Raw genomic sequence first — 27500 nt, 5'->3', positions numbered from 1 at the left:
CCCTATCTCCACCCTATCCCCACCCTATCTCCACCCTATCTCCACGCCTATCCCCACCCCCATCCACGCCCCTATCTCCACCCCTATCCCCACCCCCATCCATGCCCCTATCTCCACCCCAAGCCCACCCCCACCCCCACCTCCACCCTATCTCCACCCTATCCCCACCCCCACCCCCACCTCCATCCCTATCCCCATTCTTCATTAATTGATCCTTTTATTTTTGCAGTTTGTCTCTTGGAAAATGCACAATTTACCAAATGATTTGCACTTTAATTTCCTAGGAAGAGGTCACCCAAAAGTAAACTGGCATTAATGATCAAAATGAGTGGGAGTCTGCTAGCTTATTTAGCTGAGATTCACAAACACACACACACACACACACACACACACACACACACACACACACACACCTACCTTCCATCATCTTTCACTATCTTCTAAGATCACAAGGCGAGATAAAGTCTCAAGATGTAAGCAGTTCTGAAGAGGGCTTCTCCCACAGCACTGAGAGTCATTACTGTGGGATGTCTGTGTGTGTGTGTGTGTGTGTGTGTGTGTGTGTGTGTGTGTGTGTGTGTGTGTGTGTGTGTGTGTGTGTGTGTGTGTGTGTGTGTGTGTGTGAGTGTGTGTGTGTGTGTGTACCATAATTGCTATAGGAGTTTTCAAAATTGAGTCTGCTAAAGCTCATTACTTAATGAGACATCACATAACAGGAACGTCTCTATCCAGGATCACTCCACTCCTCTCTCTCTCTACACCTCTCTCTCTCTCTCTACACCCCTCTCTCCATCTCTCTCTCTCTACACCCCTCTCCCCCTGTCTCCATCTCTCTCTACACCCTCTCCATCTCTCTCTTCACCTCTCTCTCTCTACACTCCTCTCTCCATCTCTCTCTACAACCCACCTACACCCACCCTCTCTCTATACCCTTTGCTCTACACCCCTCTCTCTCTCTCCATCTCTCTCTACACCCCCTCTCTCTCCACCTCTCTCTACACCTCTATCTCTCTCTCTCTTTCTCACTCTCTCTCTACACCTCTCTCTCTCTCTCTCTCTCTCTCTCTCTCTCTCTCTTTCTCACTCTCTCTCTACACCTCTCTCTCTCTCTCTCTCTCTCTCTCTTTCTCACTCTCTCTCTACACCTCTCTCTCTCTCTCTCTCTGACTGCTGCTAATACCACTGACTCGTGCTAATACCTCTAAGTTACAACCACAAACTTGTGGTAATATCCATCCTCAAGCTGCAGTTAATACTCCTAAATTCTGTCATATACAGACATACAGCTGCTGCTATCTGTTCTCTACACATTACCCAGAAGCCCCTGTGAATCCCACACTAAATTCTGCATTTCAAATGTCATGTCTACTAATTAGGTCGTTTGTTCTGTGTTTAATCTTGTCTTGCTTATTTCTTAAAGTTACAGGTGTATCACATGAAATGAGGACAAACCAGAGCCCGTTACAGCCCAGCACCACCAGGACTCTTCCGCCAGATCAGAACCGCATCACCGGATCACTGTGTTTTTGCTCTATGGCTTTGTAGTGACAGCACGTTCACAGAGTGATAGAGTGGATGTTGGGGTTTGTTTTTTGTGCTAGATAAATGTCTTAGAGTAAAGCGTCCACACATTCTTCAACCCTCTCACAGGATGTGGGTGTGTGTGTGTGTGTGTGTGTGTGTGTATGTATGCATCACGACAGAACTATATACAGCTACATAGAGATAAGATAAGAGTGAGTGTGTGTGTGTGTGTGTGTGTGTGTGTGTGACAGAACTATATACAGCTTCATAGATATTAGATTAGAGTGTGTGTTTTGGACTCCTAAGTGCCACCATGGAGAGGGACTGTGAATAAGACACACATGGCTGTCCCTAATCTCCAAACTGGAGCCTGAAGTTCAGACAGGTCTGGCTCATCGTGCAGGTCGGTCTGAGCTGCCGTGAGGAGTCCATGAGGATCATGTAATGGAGGTTCTGGACGGGCTGTGTAAGGGGTCTGCTACTGGGGCACACTCCACGCTCCACACTAAACGAGGACACAGACACACACCTCAGAGACGGAGGACATGACTGAGAGAGCTGATCTTGTGAAATCATCTGAAATGCAGCTGTTACTCATGAGTGAACCCGATTTATGGATTTATGGTGTCATGTCAGTAACCGTCTGTATCATTCTGCATGTCACATGTGCATTTGAATCAGAGACCGAGTCACAGATCTGGTCCAGGGGGTTCTGGTCCATTCTTGGGCCCATTCTTCTGCTCTTCAGGGGCCTGAGTCACATGACAGGGCCGTGTGCACGACCTGCTGCAGCACGCAGGGCTAAGTGTCCGGAAGCTTCCGTCCCATTAGCCTTGTTCCCCACATGCAAACAAAACTAAAAGCAACTCTGCCAAGACAGCATGTCTCACCCGAGTAACTCCACCCAATTAACTCCACCCGATTAACTCCACCCCGAGAACAAGAGGAACCAGGAGATTGTTTCCAGTCTGCTTCAGGCCTGTTGTCTCACAGCACCATCTCCAGCGTCCGTTACCCATAACCCCACTGGGCGTTCCCCGGGGACGTGCTGACATTCTTCCTCACTGTGAACACACTTCCACAGCGGTGGACAAAAAGAACGTCCCCCCGATATGAAAGCGGGCTGTCCGTCAGCGGCCAACCTTCTCAGACAGGCAGGCTTTCTGTCACGGGGAAGGATCAAGCTCACGCAGAGGTCTGCAGAGGGAGCACCACGGCACCGCGGCACACAAGGTCCGGCCCACCGAAGCCGCTCTGTGAATGTGGGTCAGCGTGCGGCCCCGGCGGGGCGGGAGGCCTTCGGGTACACGTGCGCCGAGGTCCGGGAGGGGCCTGCTGATTGGCTATCGCTTGATAAAGCACTCAGGAGGAAATGAAAGGCCGGTACGCACCGCCGCGGGACGTGTGTGTGTGTGTGTGTGTGAAAAAGCGAAAACGGGACCTGGAGCTGGAAAACACAGGGAGACGATTAGTCCACTGAGAGTCTGCAGAACAGCTGATGTGTGAGGGACGAAGGGAGAGAGGGAGAGAGACGGAGAGAGAGAAGGGAAAAGAAAAGTAGAGAGAGAGAGAGATAGAAAGAGGGAACTAGAGGGGGGCGAAAGGCTCATGAATAAAACATGGCAGAGGATGGCAGGACTATATTTTAACTTTATAGGACAAATCCCCCATCGCTTTGATGAATGCCACACCTGCAATTCACCTGGATCGATGGGTCAGGTGGGAGCACCTGGCAACCCTGGTGAATTTAAACCAGACACTTTCTTTTTGCAAGGACCAGTGGTGAGATGGGGAGGTCAGGTCCAGGGAGGATGGGAACCCGAGGGGGGGGGACACGAGCTCCACTCCCCAACCTCCAGCGGCTCTCACTGGGACGGCCATGTCCAGCGTCACGTCCAGCGTGGAGAATGACCAACCCCAACTAGCTCTCTGTCCGCTCCTTACCAGTAAACTCCTAACAGTCTACTCTGGGACTACCAACTCTCATAATCATAAAAATATGATAATAACCAGAACACTTTGTGTAGTATATACAATCAACACTATTATATTTGATCCAATATGATCGATTATCTGTAACGTCTGCCCAAATGATGATTAGAGGCTCTCACAGTGTTGGTGCAGACGTGTCTGGGTGATCTGAGATGATAACGTCTCAGATGTTCCACGGTGGAAAAGGGTCACTTCACCATTTTGTAGACCCAGTGTGATTGTTAACCTCAGGCTAAAAGAAGCTGTTCTCAGCACAGAGGGTTTTACTCCTGTGTGCAAGATGCACCCACACAAACACAAGTGACAAAATGACCCAAAATGTAAATTAGACCGGTTTGTGCTGGGCAGGTGAGTGGTGACTGGTTTCTGTGATGTGCAGGTAGATGGTGATTGGTTTCTGTGCTAGGCAGGTGAGTGGTGATTGGTTTCTGTGCTGGGCAGGTGAGTGATGATTGGTTTATGTGCTGGACAGGTGAGTGGTGATTGGTTTCTGTGCTGGGCAGGTGAGTGATGATTGGTTTATGTGCTGGACAGGTGAGTGGTGATTGGTTTCTGTGCTAGGCAGGTGAGTGGTGATTGCTTTATGTGCTGGGCAGGTGAGTGGTGATTGGTTTCTGTGCTGGGCAGGTGAGTGATGATTGGTTTATGTGCTGGACAGGTGAGTGGTGATTGGTTTCTGTGCTGGGCAGGTGAGTGAGAGTGCAGGCCAGGCCCAGCTCCCGCCTCAGGCTGATCGAAGTGCGGACCCTCAACCCAGCATGGGCACCCCCCCCCCAGCGGGGCCTCATCTCTCCACCCCGGCCTTGTGATCCACTCCACCTCCTCCACACACAGCCAGGGAGGAATCCATACCTCTACAGCCAGAGTGCTGCCTCGGGGGGCTTCCTACAGTCAGGCAGAGCAGTCCTCAGCAGCACAGTGGGGACAGGCCTCAAGCAATGGAGCAATTGTTCACAGGGACACTCCCTCTCATACACCTCCCCTCTCTCTCCTACACCTCCCCTCCCTCCCATACACCTTCCCTCTCTCTCCTACACCTCCCCTCTCTCTCTCCTACACCTCCCCTCTCTCTCCTACTCCTCCCCTCCCTCTTATACACCTCCCCTCCCTCTCATACACACCTCCCCTCACTCTCATACACACCTCCCCTCACTCTCATACACCTCCCCTCACTCTCCTACACCTCCCCTCCCTCTCTCTTACACCTCCCCTCTCCCTCCTACACCTCCCCTCCCTCTCCTACACCGCCCCTCCCTCTCTCCTACACCTCCCCTCCCTCTCTTACACCTCCCCTCCCTCTCTCCTACACCTCCCCTCCCTCTCCTACACCTCCCCTCCTTCTCTTACACCTCCCCTCTCTCTCCTACACCGCCCCTCCCTCTCTCCTACACCTCCCCTCCCTCTCTTACACCTCCCCTCCCTCTCTCCTACACCTCCCCTCCCTCTCCTACACCTCCCCTCCCTCTCCTACTCCTCCCCTCCCTCTCATACTCCTCCCCTCCCCTCTCTCTCCTACACCTCCCCTCCCTCTCTTACACCTCCCCTCCCTCTCTCCTACACCTCCCCTCCCTCTCATACACCTCCCCTCTCTCCTACACCTCCCCTCCCTCTCTTACACCTCCCCTCCCTCTCTCCTACACCTCCCCTCCCTCTCTTACACCTCCCCTCCCTCTCTCCTACACCTCCCCTCCCTCTCATACACCTCCCCTCTCTCCTACTCCTCCACTCCCTCTCCTACACCGCCCCTCCCTCTCTCATACACCTCCCCTCCTTCTCTTACACCTCCCCTCCCTCTCCTACTCCTAACCTCCCTCTCCTACTCCTCCCCTCCCTCTCATACTCCTCCCCTCCCTCTCATACTCCTCCCCTCCCCTCTCTCTTCCTTTCCTCTCAATTTCACTTCAATTCCAGGTAGCTTTATTGACATGACTATACCAGGTACAATATTGCCAAAGCAAATAATGTGAACCTGAACATAACGATTGTCATAAAACTCTTCTCTCCCTCTTCTCTCCATTTCACTTCAATGGTGCTTTATTGACATGACAAATATTCACACTTGTATTGCCAAAGCTTTGATGAATATATTAACATGGTGAACAGAAGGTGGAATAGATTTAAATGGTGAGAGAGAAAACTATCTCTCTTTCATCATTTAAACTGTGAAAATTGTTAATTGTCTCCTCCCTCTCTCCCTCCCTCTCTCTTTTTTCTTTCCTTTCTCCCTCTTTCTCTTTCTCTCTTTATTTCTCTCTCCCTCACTCTCTCTCCTCTCTCCTTTCTCTCTTTCTTTGTCTTTCTCTCTTTATTTCTCTCTCCTCTCTCTCTTTCTTTCTCTCTTTATTTCTCTCTCTCTCCTCTCTTTCTCCTCTCTGCCCATACATGATTCCCAACAACACAGCTTTCCTCTGAAGCTCTTACACCGTACAGCACACAGGGAGAAGCCGGATAATAGATGTGTACATTATGGGTAAGGGTAGGACGCCTCAATGGGGAGGATGAAGACAGATACACACACACACACACACACACACACACACACACACACACACACACACACACACACACACACACAAACACACACACACACACACACACACACACACACACACACACACACACACACACAAACACACACACACACACACACACACACACACACACACACACACACACACACACAAACACACTCACACACACACACACACACACACACACACACACACACACACACACACACACACACACACACACACACACACACACACACATCAGAGCACTGTTTCTTATTCCCCCAGTGATCCTGTCAGCTACCTTCTCTCTCGCCTGCTTCAAACAGAAAACACTCAGTGATCACAGACCTACAGATAAACAGCACATAAATACACATATAAAACGTACCTAAAGGAAAGAGGTTTAGCTCAAATCCTGACATGTGGGTTCACTTACATCTCTAGCTCTGTCTCTCTCTCTCTCTCTCTCTCTCTCTCTCTCTCTCTCTCTCTCTCTCTCTCTCTCTCTCTCTCTCTCATGAACAGTTTGACCTGAGGCTTTTCTTTGGAAGACACAGAGGCAGCAAGACACAACCACTGAGCATTTGTGAAGAACTCCACCTATCAAAGACACACACGATGTGTATCTCTACACTCTGCATGAGCAGACGTGGGGACACACTGTCTCACACTGGTACAGGACCAGACGTGGGGACACACTGTCTCACACTGGTACAGGAGCAGACACGGGGGGACACTGTCTCACACTGGTACAGGACCAGACGTGGGGACACACTGTCTCACACTGGTACAGGAGCAGACACAGGGACACACTGTCTCACACTGGTACAGGACCAGACACAGGGACACACTGTCTCACACTGGTACAGGACCAGACGTGGGGACACACTGTCTCACACTGGTACAGGACCAGACACAGGGACACACTGTCTCACACTGGTACAGGACCAGATGTGGGGACACACTGTCTCACACTGGTACAGGAGCAGACACAGGGACACACTGTCTCACACTGGTACAGGACCAGACGTGGGGACACACTGTCTCACACTGGTACAGGACCAGACACGGGGACACACTGTCTCACACTGGTACAGGATCAGACGTGGGGACATAGGACATCTATGCAGGACTAGTACATTCTAAAATCACAAATGACTTCACAAATATTCCCATTATACAAACTGCACTTGAATTTCAACACCGACCACCTCCAGTTTTAATGCACACCAAAATCAGTTTGTCTTGGACCTGTGGAGCTGAACACGGAGACGATGGTCCCCTCTCCTCCAGCACAACCTCCCTGTCTCCTCGCCTCACAGACGACCCTCGCTGGGGTTTCGATCTTCGCGAGGCCGTCTGTAGGCTGAAGGGCCCCCCATTCGTTCCACGGCTCTGTCTATGTCTTTCAAATCCACAAAGCCGTTATTAAGGCGCCGGTTCTGCCTCAGAGAGGTGCAGTAATCCGTGGCTCCAGCTCCAGGCCGATACAGCACATGAAATGAGGGCCATTTCAGAACCAATTACGACCTATATGGCTGTTTGATATCACAAAACAGGGCGTGTGCTAATGAGCACCGCAGAGGAGGACGCGGATTGAGCGGATTGGAACAGCATGACCTTTCCTGTGTGAGAGTGCGGGGGAAATGGGAAACACATAAACACGCTGCTGGCCCCAAAGGCACCGCTGGAGACGCCACTCCAGAAGTAAACCACGCCGGTCAGGGTCCAGCTCCAGCTGAGCCATGAACTCACGTGCTCTGACAAGTTGTTGCAGGAGGCGTCACAGGTCTGGGAACAGACGTTTACCAGACGCCCGTGTTCACTGGACGCGCTGCACACTGGACGCGCTGCACACTGGACTAACACACCTACACACACCTACAGAGACACACTCAAACACAGAAACACATCTACAGACACATACACACAGCATACACCCATAAAGCAGGTCGTTGCACAGAAATGGCCTCACTGAGTTCAGTCTAAGAGTGTGGAGTATGATCAGGGTCAGAGGGTCAGAGAACGTGTCGGTATGGAGTGTACGTGTGATCACAGATGGAGCTACACAGCACCAGTTCATTACACGTTATAATCCCTAACGTCATACGCACTGTGGAAACATGAAGACTGCAAGTCAGTATGTTATGAAACGAGGAGAGAAAGACAGAAATCACTGGGATTTCATATATTAGAGCTCTGATTGCAGAGAGTGTGAGTCACAGGCTTGAAAAGTGTGATACACACACTTAGAACTATAGAGGAGAGGAGAGGGGAGAGAAGAGGGGAGGAGAGGAAGAGAGGAGGAGAGGAGAGGGGAGGAGAGGAGAAGAGAGGGCAGGAGAGGGGAGAAGGGAGGGGTGAAGGTGCTATTGTTTTTTTTCAAATTCCCTTTACTGACAACGCCATTAAAGTTAACGACCAACACGTTTAACGAGACAGAACCAAGAAGTCCAGATCTGAAGCTCCTCCTGCTCCACTGGACCCAGGGCGCACATGGGCCAGGGGGCGGGGCTTCACCATGGTTACCCAGAGACACAGGGCCTCTGCCCAAGGTCACACAGGTGTTCAGGTGTTGAACTAAATCCTGGAGGTCCAGGTCCAGAGTTGGGCATCCGTCCAGCTCTCAGCACCATCCCAGCTCCCAGTACCAGCTGCAGGTTCCAGGCCATCACATCACTGCATCACTGCACACTGTGTGTGTGTGTGTGTGTGTGTGTGTGTGTGTGTGTGTGTGTGTGTGTGTGTGTGTGTGTGTGTGTGTGTGTGCGACAGCTCTAAGTGGGAAACACGTGTTCCTGTCCTTCACCCAGACAGGAACACGGCACTCTGCTGCACAGGAGGTGTGGAGCGTTTACCAACCCCATCTGCAATCATGACAAAAGCCCCTTTAAAGGCTTTGCAGTTTATAAGTTTAGTCTACGAACACCCAATCCCATCATGGGGCTTCAGTCGCCTCGTAAATATTTAAATCCCATCACACACCTGTGCGTATGGAGGTCATCGTGAAGCAGGCGGTGTTTTCTTCAGTTCAGGGCGTTATAAGACAAATACCCCTGAAGGCCAGAAGGCAGAGCAGAGGTCTGCACCGCACAGCCCGCCAACACGGAGAGACACAACAGGAGAGAGTGCAGTTTACCAGACGCGTAGAAGAGCACAGCACAGGGTCTCTGGACTCACCAGGAGAGGACGGTTTCAGCCCATTTAGGCTTAAAACAGAGCTTGCACTGTTCAGACCTGCTCCCACACACAATACTGAGTTTCCCTCCTTCAAGCAGGCCATGTCAGTTTTGACCACAATCTAAACCACGTATTAAATATCTAATTGAATATGTGTCCCAATTACGAAGTAAACACAACCGATTTCATTTTGATTTTGTAAGGAAAATCTATTCTATTTTTACTACTAAATATGTAAATACTGTTGCCATGCCAATAAGCATGGAAAATTATACAATTTAAATATCACCATTATGTAAATATTTTGTTTTCATCGCAGTGAACTATAATAATTAGCAATGATATGAATTATTATAATTGTTGGTCTTGTTATTAATTATCATTATATATTGCTGTTAATGCTACTCATTATTTTGATAATATAATATAAACTGCTGTTCGTGTTTGCTTTGTGTCACTGCACGGTTCACACACTCATGTTTGGCTTTGAAAAGACTTAATGTGATTGGATATTACCTGCTGATCTAACCCACCCTCTTTTGCACTGCTCTGAATTGGATAGGTGCATCTCCCGTGATGCCCTCAACTCTTATTAAGCCCTATATGATAATTAGACTATAAGACTCTTCAAAACAACTGGTACTGTTGTTTTATCTATCTAAAAAAGGATAACCAAGTGTAAACATTCAAGGAGTGAAGGATTCACTGTTTTAAACATGAAGCTTTAAATGTAAATGCAGGTGAAACACACGTGCGACTGACCACTGTGTTTAGAATCAGCATGTCCTCTTTTAACAGCAGTACACCCACGCAAGATAAGGGTAAGACCTGCCTGGGTAAGACCACCTTGGGTAAGACCAGCAAGCGTAAGACCAACCTGGGTAAGACCTGCCTGTGTAAGACCTGCCTGGGTAAAACCTGCCTTGGTAAGACCAGCAAGAGTAACCCCATAACCCCACCCTGCGTAAGACCTGCCTGGGTGAGACCAGCCTCTGCAGCTTTCCAGCAGATCTTCTCAAGGCTGATTACCATGGTTCTCTTTATGCAGGGTCAGCCGCACCACACTGCCCACTGAACCCAAGGTGAGCATGTCCACCTGTCCTTCAGCTTACTCTGGTTAAACCCATGACATACCTTATACCTTAGACGGGAATTAAAAGATCTAAATACGTCAGAGCTCCTTGATCTTGCACAGGGCTCTGGGTGTCCCATTAACATTAGATTAGGACTGCCCCCAAGGCTTTAAAACTGCCAAGGCTTTAGGACCACCCCCAAGGTATTAGGACTGTCCCCAGGGCTTTAGGACTGTCCCCAGGGCTTTAGGACTTCCCTTCAAGACTGTAGGACTGCCCCCAGACTGGGGAATAACCCTCTTCTGTCCATTTGTCCATCTTCTCGCACTGACTGTCCATATGATTCTCTGTCACGGCATCCCTGTTGTGTACAGTCATCCTGGCGGTCTCTAAAAAACACCCCAATGTCACCACTTCCCTCCAGTTCTGGCTCACCAGTCTGTAAGCTGCTATATGACCATAACATGCCACATGACCGTAACCTTCTGGGTGCTTCCACCAGTCCATAAATGGCTGTTTAAGAAGTGGAGTGTAAAGGTTGTTTTTCTGCTCCCTGACGCAGGAGGCCCTGTCCCCTTTATCTCTTGATGAATACACGACTCTGCCCAGTGCAGCTTGTTCCACAATAAATTGACCATCACAGCTTCCCTTCAACAATTCATGGGAGAGTCAAGGACAGCCAAATGATGCAATAATGAGGATGCTAGCGGCTTGCTGATCACTGGCTGGAGAAGTCGTGCGGGGTGCAAGCCACTCCCCCCTCGTGTTTCCTCCACAACCTCTAACAGCCCTTTCAAAGGCTGTAGAACCACGGCCTCTTCCGCCTAAAACACTCCTGATCAGAACATTTAAAAAACCCTTTTACCGTTCAACCTCCCCAGCAAGGGTCATCCTGAACCAGCCTTCTCCTCCCGGTTTACCTTTTCTGAAAAGACCTTTTCATTATAGTCATCAAGGTATTAATAACCTTATCCAGATATTTCAACTGTTACATCATCTGCATATGCTAAAATATAAAACCGTGAGAACCATGTGTTCTGTCCTAATGTAACTAACACTTGTTCTGTTGCTATGGACAACAGCCCAAATATCCAAGAGGCCTGTGTCCCTTCCCTCCAGTGCCACAGCATAAGAAACACACTCAAATCAACTTTGAAACGTATTCCCAACGTATTCCCATTTGATTGATTCTATCTAATCAAATGGCCCTTGTTAATCAATTGATGTAATTGACATGAAGCGCCCCTGTTGCACTCATGTGCAGGATGTCTATACAGTGAGTCCCCGCTTAACGACGGGTCTGGTTAATGACGGACCGGAGTTACGACCGACTTTTTTCCATTTTCGCACGGTGCGCGGAGGAGCAGTGGCAGCACAGTGGAGTGTTGTGGGGTGTAGTGGAGTGTAGTGGAGTGTAGTGGAGTGTTGTGTACGATAAGCTGAGGCAGCACAGCCTCCACCGCAGCCCATCTCAACAACGTGATCGCTCTTTCTCATGCTGTACGCACGAGAACATTGTTAGTTTTTTCTATACTGTATTTACGATCAAAGCGTATCTAAATCTAGAGTCACGCTTAACGATGAAAACTGCTTGACGACGGACTTTTCAGTCTCTAACCCCGTGGTTACGCGGGGACTCACTGTATTATTATATTTGAAGGGACCTTCGGTGTGACTGTGTACCTCAGTTCACTGAGATCTGCCTCTCTGGGTGGAAGGGCACGACCTTCTCTGCCCTGCAGCCGGTCACTAGGGTTACACCGCCGAGCACCGTTTAATACTCCCCAAATAAAGGCCCAAAAGGGTTTACGACAGTCTCCATGGAGACCAACAGTGCCCAGAGACGTTCTGTTTTCCATGCCTTGCAGTAGCTGAGGTTGGTTAAATAACCGCACCATGAACCGCACACTGTGCTTCTCGTGTGATAACTGCCCCAGTTCCTCATGGCTCTGACTGTCTGGGCATCTCCAAACTCAGGAGGAACTTCTCGTTCTTTCTGATGTCTCCCTGAACCCTTGACGAAGGGTTGAATGAAGCAGCTGTAATGGAGGATGTGTTTGTTATCCAGCCCCCTCACTGTGTCTCTTGGGTAAAGGTGCCATACATCCATTTAGAACTCTAAAATTGATCTTTTAAATGTCTCTTAAGGTTAAAATGAAGATTAAGAAAATATATTTTCATGGTGTTCATTAAAATAAAAACAAAGTCTCAAACAGAAAATAATTTAAGTTGATGAATATCTTTCACGCTTTTGCCATGAGCTGCCCCTTATTCAATACCTTCTCCCATTTCTGTGATCTGACCTTTCTGTTTGCTGGCGGACTAAATATTGGCAATCAAAGTGAAACACACTGAAATAGCAAATTTCTGGAAGAACTGAACGTGTGTCAGTGGAGCTCTGTCCTTCAGCTGGTGTGGTGGCTACGCTGCGGAGTATCACGCAGATGAGGCTGAACAACGACAACGCAAGGCCCCGCCCCCGAGTTTGAGATGTTGGCATAGGAACAGACACCATGTTGGTGGAGAAGTGGCTGCTCAGGGCAACCACGCACAAGGTGCCCTTCTCAGCTTCCACTACACCATTTCATCATTTCAGTTGTGGCAAAAACAACGTAGTCAAAATGATAAATGTTAAACCCGAAGGCTACATTAAGGACATCATCAAAGTCTGTTTTTAATGTCATAAAAACCTGCCTTTGAAGTAAGACTGCAGTGATTTATAACCGGTGCGATTTTTCAGATTGCTGAAACAACCTGTCCATGATGAGAAGGCACTAAAGGAACAACAGGCCACGTAACACAGACTAGTTCAAAAGGAAATGTGTGAACCTGTACAAATGACACCACTCCACAACACTGCTCCACAACTTCACTACACAACTACACTCCACAACTACACTACTACACAACTACACTCCACAACACTGCTCCACAACTACACTACTCCACAACTACACTCCACAACTACACTCCACAACTGCACCACTTCACAACTACACTCCACAACACTGCTCCACAACTACACTACACAACTACACTCCACAACTACACTACTACACAACTACACTCCACAACACTGCTCCACAACTACACTACTCCACAACTACACTCCACAACTACACTCCACAACTGCACCACTTCACAACTACACTCCACAATACTGCTCCACAACTACATTACTCCACAACTACACTCCACAACTACACTCCACAACTGCACCACTTCACAAATACACTCCACAACACTGCTCCACAACTACATTGCTCCACAACTTCACTACACAACTACACTCCACAACTACACTACTACACAACTACACTCCACAACACTGCTCCACAACTACACTCCACAACTACACTCCACAACTACACCACTTCACAACTACACTCCACAACACTGCTCCACAACTGCACTACTCCACAACTACACTACTCCACAACACTGCCCCACAACTACACTACACAACTACACTCCACAACTACACTACTCCACAACTACACCACTTCACAACTACACTCCAAAACTACACCACTTCACAACTACACTCCACAACACTGCTCCACAACTGCACTACTCCACAACACTGCCCCACAACTACACTACACAACTACACTCCACAACTACACTACTCCACAACTACACCACTTCACAACTACACTGCACAACTACACTACTCCACAACTACACCACTTCACAACTACACTGCACAACTACACCACATTGCAACTACACTCCACAACACTGCTCCACAACTACACTACACAACTACACTCCACAACACTGCTCCACAACTACACTACACAACTACACTCCACAACTACACTGCTCCACAACTACACTCCACAACTACACTGCTCCACAACTACACTCCACAACTACACTGATCCACTACTACACTGCCCCACAACTACACTCCACAACTACACTGCTCCACAACTACACTCCACAACTACACCACTTCACAACTGCACTGCTCCACAACTACACTGCTCTACAACTACACTACACAACTACACTCCACAACACTGCTCCACAACTACACTACACAACTACACTCCACAACACTGCTCCACAACTACACTACTCCCCAACTACACTCCACAACTACACTTCTCCACTACTACACTCCACAACTACACTGCTCCACAACTACACTGATCCACTACTACACCACTTCACAACTACAGTTGTGATCAAATTTATTCAACCCCCAATGCTGCGAAGGGTTTTATGGAATTCAGTGCACATTTGTAATTGTGTTCATAATGAAATCTTACAAGGACTTGTTAAAGAACTAAATGCAACTAAGATAGCATCAATTTTTTTTGTCATAAAGTATTAAATGGCCTTTTTGTGATTTCTTCATTGACACAATTATTCAACCCCTTTACGACTACCACTCCTAAGAACAGAGGTTCATTCCAGTGTTTTCCATCAGGTATTGAAAACATCTGTGGATGTCAACGAGCAGCAATCAAGCATGATAAGCACCAATTAGGCAGATTTAAAAGGACTGTGATACTCAGCTCCTTCTAGACATCTACTGGTGTGTTTCCAAGCATGGTCAAGGCAGGAGAATGGTCCCAGAAGACAAGAGAAGAGGTTATTGCTCTTCACAAGAATGGCAATGGATATAAAAAGATTGCGAAGTTGTTAAATATTCCAAGAGACACTATCGGAAGTATCATTCGCAAGTTCAAGTTAAAGGGCACAGTGGAAACGTTACCTGGTCGTGGCAGAAAGAAGATCCTGACCGCGACTGCTGTGCGCTACCTGAAGCGTAATGTGGAGAAAAATCCCCGCGTGACTGCTAAGGAACTGAAAAAAGACCTGTCAGATGTGGGCACTGAAGTTTCAGCTCAGACAATAAGGCGCGCACTGCATAACGAAGACCTCCATGCCAGAACGCCCAGACGCACCCCCTTGCTGACTCCAAAGAACAAGAAAAGTCGACTGCAGTATGCCAAAAGTCATGTGGACAAGCCACAAAGGTTTTGGAACAGTGTACTGTGGTCAGATGAAACTAAATTAGAACTGTTTGGGACAATGGACCAGCGCTATGTTTGGAGAAGGAAGAACCAGGCTTATGAACAAAAGAACACCTTGCCTACTGTGAAGCATGGCGGGGGGTCAATTATGCTTTGGGGCTGTTTTGCTTCTAATGGTACAGGAAAGCTTCAACGTGTGCAGGGTACCATGAATTCCCTTCAGTACCAGGAGATCTTGGAGGAAAATGTGATGGAGTCAGTCACAAACCTGCGGCTTGGGAGACGTTGGACCTTCCAACAGGACAATGATCCGAAGCACACATCCAAGTCCACTAGAGCATGGTTGAACATGAAAGGCTGGAACATTCTAGAGTGGCCATCGCAATCACCAGACTTAAATCCAATTGAGAACCTCTGGTGGGACCTAAAGAAGGCAGTTGCAGTGCGCAAGCCTAAGAATGTGACTGAACTGGAGGCTTTTGCCCATGAAGAATGGGCTAAGATACCCATAGGTCGCTGCAAGACACTTGTGTCAAGCTATGCTTCACGCTTGAAAGCTGTCATAACTGGAAAAGGATGTTGTACTAAGTACTAAAAAATAATGTCACTAGGGGGTTGAATAAAACTGATAATGATGTGAGCACAGTAAAGACATTTGTGGTTATTCCATCATAAATATTATGTTATGTTTGTCTAATTTATAAGTGCCTCTTTGATATAATTGTAAATAAGATGACTGAAATTATCAAAATCAATGTCAAACTGGCCAAAACACTTTATTTCAGTGGGGGTTGAATAAATTTGATCACAACTGTACACTGCTCCACAACTACACTGATCCACTACTACACTGCTCCACAACTACACTGCACAACTACACTTCTCCACTACTACACTCCACAACTACACTTCTCCACTACTACACTGCTCCACAACTACACTACACAGCTCCACAACTACACTACACAACTACACTGATCCACAACTACACTCCACAACTACACTGCTCCACAACTACGCTGATCCACTACTACACTGCTCCACAACTACACTACACAACTACACTTCTCCACTACTACACTTCTCCACAACTACACTCCACAACTACACTTCTCCACTACTACACTCCACTACTACACTCCACAACTACACTCCACAACTACACTTCTCCACTACTACACTCCACAACTACACTTCTCCACAACTACACTTCTCCACTACTACACTCCACAACTACACTTCTCCACTACTACACTCCACAAATACACTGCTCCACCACTACACTCCACAACTACACTCCACAACTACACTTCTCCACTACTACACTCCACAACTACACTCCACAAATACACTGCTCCACTACTACACTCCACAACTACACTGCTCCACAACTCGAGCACTTAGACATAAGTGTAAGTTTTCCCTCTGCTCTGGTACTCAAGTCTGCTGTTGTACGGGGGGGGGGGGGGGGGGGGGGGGGGTGTCTGACCGTCATCTGACCATCGTATCCCTCTGTCCTAACAATGGTTCGGTTTTTGAGTGCCTCTTTTCACTGAGTGATGTGAGCACTGAAGAGCAGAGTGCTTGTGCTCTTCTTAACGTCCTGCGTTTCTGAATGAATCCAACGCTCTGAATGAAAGCTGCTAATTAGTTTGGGAGCACAGGAACAGTGTTGAGTCCTGGAGTCTTCTGCTCCTCTCCGATAACACCACAGCACTCACAGCGTCAGGCTGAAGATCGTCGTGGCCCTGCAGGCGCCGGGGCACGTTTACTCGCCTGAAACGCGTCGCGTTAACATGGTGGCATCATTACAAGAACACATGGAACAGACCATGACAACCTGCAGGCTGAGTGAGAGACTTCGGCCCCTCGGTGTCTTCTCTGGACAACTGAGGTGGCAATCACTCCAATGGCAAAATGTGCCCAGTGGCATGGGCCCATGGGTGTGTTTGTGAGTTTGAGAAAGATAGAAAGGGAATGTGTGTGTGTGTGTGTGTGAATGTGTGTGTGTGTGTGTGTGTGTGTGTGTGTGTGTGTGTGTGTGTGTGTGTGTGTGTGTGTGTGTGTGTGTGTGTGTGTATGTGCGTAATATGAATGCATGTGTCTGTGGGTGTTTGTGTGTATATAAGTGTGTGTGTGAGAAAGAAAGTGTTAGATATATCGAGAGGGTGTGTGTATGTGTGTGTGTGTGTGTGTGTGTGAGAGAGAGAGTAAAGATAATGGAGGAGATTCCTGCTGTGCTGACAAATCTGATCTGCCTCCCATTACCAGCTAGAGGATCTATCTTCACATGACCCACATAGCAGACAGGATCTCTCTCTCTCTCTCTAAAACACAGTGAGTAAAGTAAAATCTCCTCCTTTATTCCCTCCTCCCTGCTCCTCACACCTCCTCCCTCCCTGGTGTTCTGGGCAGGGCTGCTCGGTGTGCCTCCTCTCTGTGTCTGTGGGGGCCGTGTGGAGGCCTCTGAGGGCCACGGCCCTGGGTAACACCACCCTTACACTCACACTGCACTTCAGTGGCAAAAACCTGTTTGTTTCACCCCATTCTTTCTCTTGGAGGTCAAACACATGTCTTCCTATTTCTCTATCTCTTTCTCTCTATTATCCCTCTCTTTTCCTCCTCCTCCTCTCTCTCTCTTTTGAGCGTAATCGAATCACTGAGCTATGGTGAAGCTACTAAACTCTCTTTTGTTCAGACTGATTAATACTGAGCGCTTTTCATTAATGGAAAAAAAATATGGTGCAAATTAACTGTGACGATAGAGGGACACAGAGAAAGAGATAGATAGAGAGAGAGAGATAGAGAGAGAGAGGGAAAGGGGGAGAGAGAGAGGAAGATGAATGAGAGAGAGAGTGACAGAGAGAGGAAGACGAATGGTGAGAAAGAGAGAGGAAGATGAATTGTGAGAGAGAAAGAGAAAGAGAGGAAGATGAATGGTGAGAGGGGGAGGGGGGTCAGAGATGAGGCAGCTAATAACCCATAACTATGGCAGGAAAGAGTGGGGTTTTCAGCTTTCTTAATAATCATTAGCGCTAATAATCTGTGACCTTTGCGCTGAGGTCGGGTAGAGCTCACCGTTTAACAGGATTATTTCTGGCCTCTGTAAGTGTATTAGCTCTGTCTCACTGCTGGAAGACAATGTGGCCGGATAGTGTAATTAAAGCTAATTACGGATGAAAGCTTCGCCTGTGGCAAAACTCAGCAGATATGCTCACATGCTCTTTCACCCATCTCCTCTCATCTCGCCTTCTACATCTCTCTCCCCTCTCTCTCTCTCCGCCTATCTCTCAGTATCTAGAGGGAGATACACAGTCTCTCGCTCTCAGTATCTCCCTCTCTCTCTATCAGTATCTCTCTCTCTATCTCTCTCAGTATCTCTCTCTTTCTCTCAGTCCCTTTCTCTCTCTCTCTCTCTCAGTTTCTCTCTCTATCTCTCTGTCTCTGCCCCACATCACCTCCTCTATGAATTTGTAATTCAGCTCTGTGGGCTTTATTGGCATGACTATATTCATTTACAGTATTGTCAAAGCAGAATTATAGTGAAACACAAAACAAACAACAATAAGAGCTCTATGTTAATAGAGAATCAATAATATTACAATAATTTGTTATCTGTCTACATTATGTTGATAATAATGAATTAATCTGTCTCTGTCTCTGTCCATCTCACTAATTTATTCAACTCAAGGTAGCTTTATTGGCATGACTGCAACAGATACAATTTTGCAAAGCAAATAAAGTTTAGTGTTGAATATGTGGTTCAAATATGCAAATATCTTAATAATAAACATTAATTTATTGTTGCATTTTTAGATTCAAGCATTTTACTTGATTAGCATTTTAACGTTTTTCACTATTTCACTGTTTCTGAGGTTTCATTTTTCACTATGATGTCTGTAACTTCTTTTACTTGGTACAGTCACACAGCCACAGTGCAGGGTGCCGAGGCTCATAATCAGACACCTCCACCAGAGGCCCACAATCAGACACCTACACCAGAGGCCCACAGTCAGACACCTACACCAGAGGCCTACAATCAGACACCTCCACCAGAGGCCCACAATCAGACACCTCCACCAGAGGCCCACAGTCAGACACCTACACCAGAGGCCCACAGTCAGACACCTACACCCGAGGCCCACAGTCAGACACCTCCACCCGAGGCCCACAGTCAGACACCTCCACCCGAGGCCCACAGTCAGACACCTCCACCAGAGGCCCACAGTCAGACACCTACACCAGAGGCCCACAGTCAGGCACCTCCACCAGAGGCCCACAGTCAGACACCTCCACCAGAGGCCCACAGTCAGACACCTCTACCAGAGGCCCACAGTCAGACACCTACACCAGAGACCACTCATCTGGTCATCTGCTCCAGGAGGCTCACAGCTAGATGTTACTCATCTGGTCACCTGCTCCAGGAGGCTCACAGCTAGATGTTACTCATCTAGTCACCTGCGCCAGGAGACCCACAGCTAAACGTAACTCATCTGGTCACCTGCTCCAGGAGGCTGACAGCTAGATGTTACTCATCTGGTCACCTGCTCCAGGAGGCTGACAGCTAGATGTTACTCATCTGGTCACCTGCGCCTGCGGTCATCTGGAGGCCTATGTGAGCTGTATGAGGATGCTCAGCTGAATTCACTTCAGCCAAGAAACTCACCACAGAACATTGCGTATTCACACTCTCGCCAGCTACATCTGAAACATCAGGTCTTCTCCATTTCCAGAGATCAGAAGAAGGGGCATAATCGCTGTGAAGTCCACATCTACAGAACACCCCCTTCGCTCTTGGCTGTGAAATGGTGGGCAGTTAAAAAATCACTACACCACAGTGTTTATCAGTGAGAGAGAGGATGTGCCCCCTGGGGAGGTGGGGTGAGAGGGAGGGAGAAAGAAAAAAGGAGAGGTGAGAGGAGAATAAGAGAGAAGGGAGGTAGAGAAGAGAAACTGGCAGAGAGAGATGAAGAGGTAGAGAAATAGAAAGATTATAGAAGAGGGGTAGAAAGAAGATTTTCAGATGAAATGATCTGGTGTTCTGATGTTCATCTGTTCTGATGTTCATCTGTTCTGATGTTCATCTGTTCTGGTGTTCAGCTGCTCCGGTGTTCAGCTGCTCTGCTGTGAATCTGCTCTGGTGTTCATCTGCTCTGGTGTTCAGCTGCTCTGCTGTTCATCTGTTCTAGTATTCATCTGCTCTGGTGTTCATCTGCTCTTGTGTTTATATGTTCTGGTGTTCATATGTTCTTGTGTTCATATGTTCTTGTGTTCATATGTTCTGGTGTTCATATGTTCTGGTGTTCATATGTTTTTGTGTTCATATGTTCTGGTGTTCATATGTTCTTGTGTTCATATGTTCTTGTGTTCATATGTTCTGGTGTTCATATGTTCTGGTGTTCATATGTTCTTGTGTTCATATGTTCTTGTGTTCATATGTTCTGGTGTTCATATGTTCTGGTGTTCATATGTTCTTGTGTTCATATGTTCTTGTGTTCATATGTTCTGGTGTTCATATGTTCTTGTGTTCATATGTTCTTGTGTTCATATGTTCTTGTGTTCATATGTTCTGGTGTTCATATGTTCTTGTGTTCATATGTTCTGGTGTTCATATGTTCTTGTGTTCATATGTTCTGGTGTTCATATGTTCTTGTGTTCATATGTTCTGGTGTTCATATGTTCTGGTGTTCATATGTTCTTGTGTTCATATGTTCTGGTGTTTATATGTTCTGGTGTTCATATGTTCTTGTGTTCATATGTTCTGGTGTTCATATGTTCTGGTGTTCATATGTTCTTGTGTTCATATGTTCTGGTGTTTATATGTTCTGGTGTTCATATGTTCTTGTGTTCATATGTTCTGGTGTTTATATGTTCTGGTGTTCATATGTTCTTGTGTTCATATGTTCTGGTGTTTATATGTTCTGGTGTTCATATGTTCTTGTGTTCATATGTTCTGGTGTTTATATGTTCTGGTGTTCATATGTTCTTGTGTTCATATGTTCTGGTGTTCATATGTTCTGGTGTTCATATGTTCTTGTGTTCATATGTTCTGGTGTTTATATGTTCTGGTGTTCATATGTTCTTGTGTTCATATGTTCTGGTGTTTATATGTTCTGGTGTTCATATGTTCTTGTGTTCATATGTTCTGGTGTTTATATGTTCTGGTGTTCATCTGTTCTGGTGTTCATATGTTCTTGTGTTCATATGTTCTTGTGTTCATATGTTCTTGTGTTCATATGTTCTGGTGTTTATATGTTCTGGTGTTCATATGTTCTGGTGTTCATATGTTCTGTTATTCTGCTGCTCTTTGGGTCACTCCCCATGTGTCACTGCTGTAAGCTGCTCCATTGTGTCCTTGCTGACAGAAGGAACAGCTGCCTCCATGGTGCCCCAGAGCAGAGCTTCTTGTTTGGACACTAATGACTGCCTCTTCCTTGCTGTTGAGAGTCTGTGTGGAGGTCAGTGACAGCCAAACTCACTCACTCTCCATTACAAAGGCTGCAACTAGAGCCTCTCGCCAGCCAGAACACTCCCATCAGACTACAGATATCACAATGATGTGCCAAACAATTAAAGAGGGGACAGACAAGTGGAACCGTGGGAATTGTAGTCTAACAATTCCAGGGACTTACTGCCAAATGAATAGGGAGGTGGGGGTGTCACTCTGACAGGCTAAGCTGGAGCGATGATTCGTAGCTGTTAAAGATCTCAGACCACCAGAATGAGTCACACATGAGGGCTAGAGACCCAATGCATCATGGGAAGTGTAGTGAAAACGCATCATTAATCAGGCAAATGTTCTTTATATATATGTGTGTGTGTGTGTGTGTATGTGTGCTTGTGTGTGTGTGTGTGTGTGTGTAAATGCTGGAGAAGTGAAAAGTTATTTATTGGAGCATAAGAGAATTGATTAGTTTGTGGTTAAATACCTAATACACTAGGCTTTAAAGGCTCAAAGACAGAATGAAAGACAAAGAGAAGGAGAGAGAGACAGATGATAGATAGTCAAAGGGACTGAGTTGTTATATCACAAGGTTCTAGCTGATAATCTGATGTACAGCAGAGCAACAAGTGATTTATCTTCTAAAACAAGCCTCTCGTGACAAGCTATTCCACGGAAGTGGGAGGAGATGAGTGTAAGTGCTGTTTAATTATGACTGATATTCATGTCTCTTCAGAATGGTTGTTAATATTCCCCACCTCATAAATCCCTATTAGGTAATAAGTATTCATATTGATTTCTCCATTAGGTGTGTAGTGAAGGTGGAGGAACCAGCATAGAGATACTACAAGGATAGGAATCACCCTGGAAATGAATACACACACACACACACACACACACACACACACACACACACACACACTGACACATACACACGCACACACACACACACACACACACACACACACACACACATAAACACACACACACACACACACACACACACACACACATAAACACACACACACACTCACACACACACACACACACACACACACACACACACACACACACTGACACATACACACACACACACACACACTCACAAACACACACACACACACACACACACTGACACATACACACACACACACACACACACACACACACACACTGACACATACACACACACACACACACACACACACACACACTGACACATACACACTGACACACTCATACACACACACACACATATGCACACACACACACACACACTGACACACACAAATTCACACACACTCACACATACACGTACAGATTTTGTATTTGTGCAGGACCACAAGTTTGAGTTTGATTGTGTGTGCGCGTGTGCTTGTGTGTGTGTGTTTGTGTGTGTGTGTGTGTGTGTGTGTTTGTGTGTGGGTGTGTGTGTGTGTGCTCGCGTGTGTGTGTGTGTGCGTGTGTGTGCGTGCGTGCGTATGTGTTGGACTGACCATGGCGAGCGGGACCACTCCAGCAAGTTCTTTCTGCACTATGAGGATGTGTGTCTCCATCTCCTCCGAGCCCACACGGATCCCTGGGTACTCCACCATCCAGGAGATCGACCCGCTGCCTGTGGTGTCCACATTAACATCCATCTCCAGATCTACCTGCACCACCCTTTGCCAACCTGGCTCCACCCTGCAGAGAGAGAGAGAGACAGACAGAGAAGGAGAGAGAGGGAGGGGGAGAGGGAGAGAGATTGAGAGATGGTTAATGTATGGTTAATGTATTCCTCCCTCCAGAGAAGGTGAAGATATCCTAGCTGAATGGATGACATTCAGTCTTTCCCAGCAGTCTACCCCCCCCCCCCCCCCCCCCTCATGCTTCCACCTGTTACACCAGACACTTCACACACACCCTTCATGATCTTATGACACGTGTCATGTGATCTAATGTCTGGCTGTGCCTCGGAACACGTGATTCGCAGATAAGTAACTGAGAGATATACAATATCTCTATACGAGGCTGTGATGGCGCTAGACGAAACAATCGAATAACAACAGCACGCAGCAAGGAGTCATGGGTAGTGTAGTTCACACAATCACAGAGAGAAGCAGATAGTGGTTTACAGCTGAAACCCCACCCCTACACCCAAATGAAAATCAATCAAAGCACGCATGCACACACAAATCCTGAACACGCACATACACTACCTCTTTAAACAAACCCCATTACAGAGCACACAGTACTTTTGATTACAGAGTACTTCAAAATATGCACACCACCACTAGAAGACACACTAGAAGACACACTGGAAGACACACTGGAAGACACACTAGCTCCAGCTAGAGGGTGGGGTAGTGCTGCAGCTACATGGCCCTGTGAGAGAGACACTAGCCTGGATAGCACTTCTGTGATTCCTGCTAATAAAGGAATCCTCCTCCATGGAAGCTTCAGTTCACTCTCTCCTGAACTCCTGCGCAAGCCATCGGACAGATAGGACATGAGACATGGTGCTTCTGTGAGGCGGGGACGCCCAGCTCTGAGAGTCCAGAGCAGGTAGAAGACATGCTGGCATGGTGGGACAGGATGGAGTAAAGGGAAACAGACAGGACAGACAGGAAACAGATGGAGGATAGACAGGAAACAGAAAGAGGACAGACAGGAAACAGACAGAGGACAGACAGGAAACAGATGGAGGACAGACAGGAAACAGATGGAAGGCAGACAGGAAACAGATGGAGGGCAGACAGGAAACAGATGGAGGACAGACAGGAAACAGATGGAGGACAAACAGGAAACAGACAAAGGACAGAAAGGAAACAGACAGAGGGCAGACAGGAAACAGATGGAGGACAAACAGGAAGTAGACAAAGGACAGACAGTAAACAGATGGAGGGCAGACAGGAAACAGATGGAGGGCAGCCAGGAAACAGATGGAGGGCAGACAGGAAACAGATGGAGGGCAGCCAGGAAACAGATGGAGGACAGACAGGAAACAGATGGAGGACAAACAGGAAACAGATGGAGGACAGCAAAAGGGAAAAAGCAACAGACGGTGAGAAGAAGGAATGAAAAGTCATAAAGCAGAGTGGAGAAAAAAGTGGGAGAAAGAAGAAGAAGAAGAACAGGAGAGAAGAGAGGAGGGAGGAGTGGAGAAGTGGAGAGAGGAGGGAGGAGAGAAGAGAGAAGTGGAGAAGAGGAGAGGAGAGGATGAACAGAAGAGGAGAGAGGAGAGGAAAGAGGAGAGGAAAGAGGAGAGGAGAGAGAAGAGAGGGGAGAGAAGAGGTGAGAGAAGAGAGGAGAGGAGAGAGAAGAGAGAGGAGTGGAGCAGTGGAGGAACAGCAGAACAGATGAGAGAGAAGATGACACTGAGGTCATTGCTAGTGAAACCACTCATACTGTTTTGCCTCTGAACTCCAGCACATTGAAATGAAGCAGTGAAGATAATGGCGATAAGTGCCGTATATCAGCCTCACTCTGGAACTGTTTACATCAACAGATGGGCTGATATTAGCAAATAATGCTGAACTGGATAGTGGAGAAATGCTTAAGGAAACCAATGTGATACAATCACACATACAGGCTGGAAATAACACAGCAGTGATCTGCAGTACAGCGCATGTGAGAACAACCAGGTTCGTTAGAGCAGGTCGCATGATCACAGCCAGGTTCGTTAGAGCAGGTCACATGAACACAGCCAGGTTTGTTAGAGCAGGTCACATGATCACAGCCAGGTTCGTTAGAGCAGGTCACATGATCACAGCCAGGTTCGTTAGAGCAGGTCACATGATCACAGCCAGGTTCGTTAGAGCAGGTCATACGATCACAGCCAGGTTCGTTAGAGCAGGTCACATGATCACAGCCAGGTTCGTTAGAGCAGGTCACATGATCACAGCTAGGTTCGTTAGAGCCAACACTGATCTGTTTCTGAATCCGTTCTTTAAAAAACACAAATTATGTTGTTTCCAGTTGGGCTGTGACATATAAGAAGTCCAGGGTTATGAAAAAGAGACTCCTGTCAAACTAACCTGCAGAGGAGAAAGAGTCACCTGATAAGCACAGCACTTTCCTTCTCTACATTCATAAATCTTAATGACTCTGTGTAGTAGTTTCAAATAAGAATAATCTACTGTCAACACTAGCTTGTTGAGTTTTAAGGTGGACTGCTATATTTAAGGTGGACTGGAAATGTTGAACCATGATCAGATCACATTTCTGTTGGTTTTAAAGACATGGTAAGTAGGATACAGTTACTTACTGCTGCAATTCAACAGAAGAACAATGAGGTTAAAATGAAGTTGATCTAGAATTGAAGTAATGCCAAAAATGCAGGTAAAGTATAGCATAAAATTCAGGAGTGAATAAGTGAGACAGCTATACAGAGAGAGAGAGAGAGGGAGAGAGGAGAGCAAGAGAGACAGATAGACAGAGAGACAGACAGAGAAGATGTGTGTGTGTGTGTGTGTGTGTGTGTGTGTGTGTGTGTGTGTGTGTGTGTGTGTGTGTGTGTGTGTGTGTGTGTGTGTGTGTGTGTGTGTGTGTGTGTGTTGGAGTGATTACAGTAAGTAATACGTAAACAAAGGCTGTAAACATCGGACTGCAAGAAGAAATGCATTTAATGCTTCAATGTTTTAGTTTATTATTTCATATTGTTTATGTGTCTGTCTTATCCATGCATGATATTTGTTAAAATAGCAAATATACAATATATATTCAATACAGCCCAGACATAATAATCCCCCAAACAACTGAAGCACAGCTCCATGGTAGTGTTTATATTGCACTGGTATTGATATCTTGATCAGATATAAGATATCAGTACTGGAGCAGTACAGAGGAGTCAGAACGGTGACATCTCTACACATCCATAGTGGCTAAAGCAGGCAGAGACCACAACTCACCATTCCTGCAGTGTGAGATAAACATGTACACACACACACACACACACACACACACACACAAACATGCGCACACACACACACACACACACACACACACACACACACACACACACACACACACACACACACATAAACATGTACACACACACACACACAAACACGTGCACACACACACACACACACACATAAACATGTACACACACACACACACACACACACACACACACACACACACACACACACACACACACAAACACGTGCACACACACACACACACACACATAAACATGTACACACACACACACACACACACACACACATAAACATGTACACACACACACACACAAACACGTGCACACACACACACACACACATAAACATGTACACACACACACACACACACACAAACACGTGCACACACACACACACACACACACATAAACATGTACACACACACACACACACACAAACACGTGCACACACACACACACACAAACGTACACACACACACACAAACACGTGCACACACACACACAAACACGTGCACACACACACACACACACACACACACACACACACACACACACACACACACATAAACACATACACACACACACACACACACACACATAAACACGTACACACACACACACACACACACACACACACACACACACACACACACACACACACACACACACACACACACACACACACACACTCACAGACTGCCAGCCATGACCAAACAGCACAGTCAATCCTGCAGTGTGAGAGGCTAAGGGACCTTACATAAGCATACACACTCACACTCACACACACACGCACGCACGCACGCACGCACGCACGCACGCACGCACGCACACACACACACACACACACACACACACACACACACACAC

At 47.0% G+C, this 27500-nt stretch overlaps 1 protein-coding gene across 2 annotated transcripts in view; it reads right to left on the bottom strand.

Moving 5' to 3' along the window:
* The window catches only part of LOC143498922 (transmembrane protein 132C), a 186249-nt gene that overhangs the window by 31275 nt on the left and 127474 nt on the right, over positions 1–27500 (bottom strand). For both annotated transcript variants that reach the window (XM_076993829.1, XM_076993830.1), the window contains one exon: positions 23209–23395. In XM_076993829.1, coding sequence (XP_076849944.1) covers positions 23209–23395 — 187 coding nt within the window. The remainder of the gene's footprint in view (positions 1–23208; positions 23396–27500) is intronic.

This window comes from Brachyhypopomus gauderio, unplaced genomic scaffold, assembly GCF_052324685.1.
Source record: "Brachyhypopomus gauderio isolate BG-103 unplaced genomic scaffold, BGAUD_0.2 sc124, whole genome shotgun sequence".
In the NCBI taxonomy this organism is placed as follows: domain Eukaryota; kingdom Metazoa; phylum Chordata; class Actinopteri; order Gymnotiformes; family Hypopomidae; genus Brachyhypopomus; species Brachyhypopomus gauderio.
This window is presented reverse-complemented; position numbering and strand designations above follow the sequence as displayed.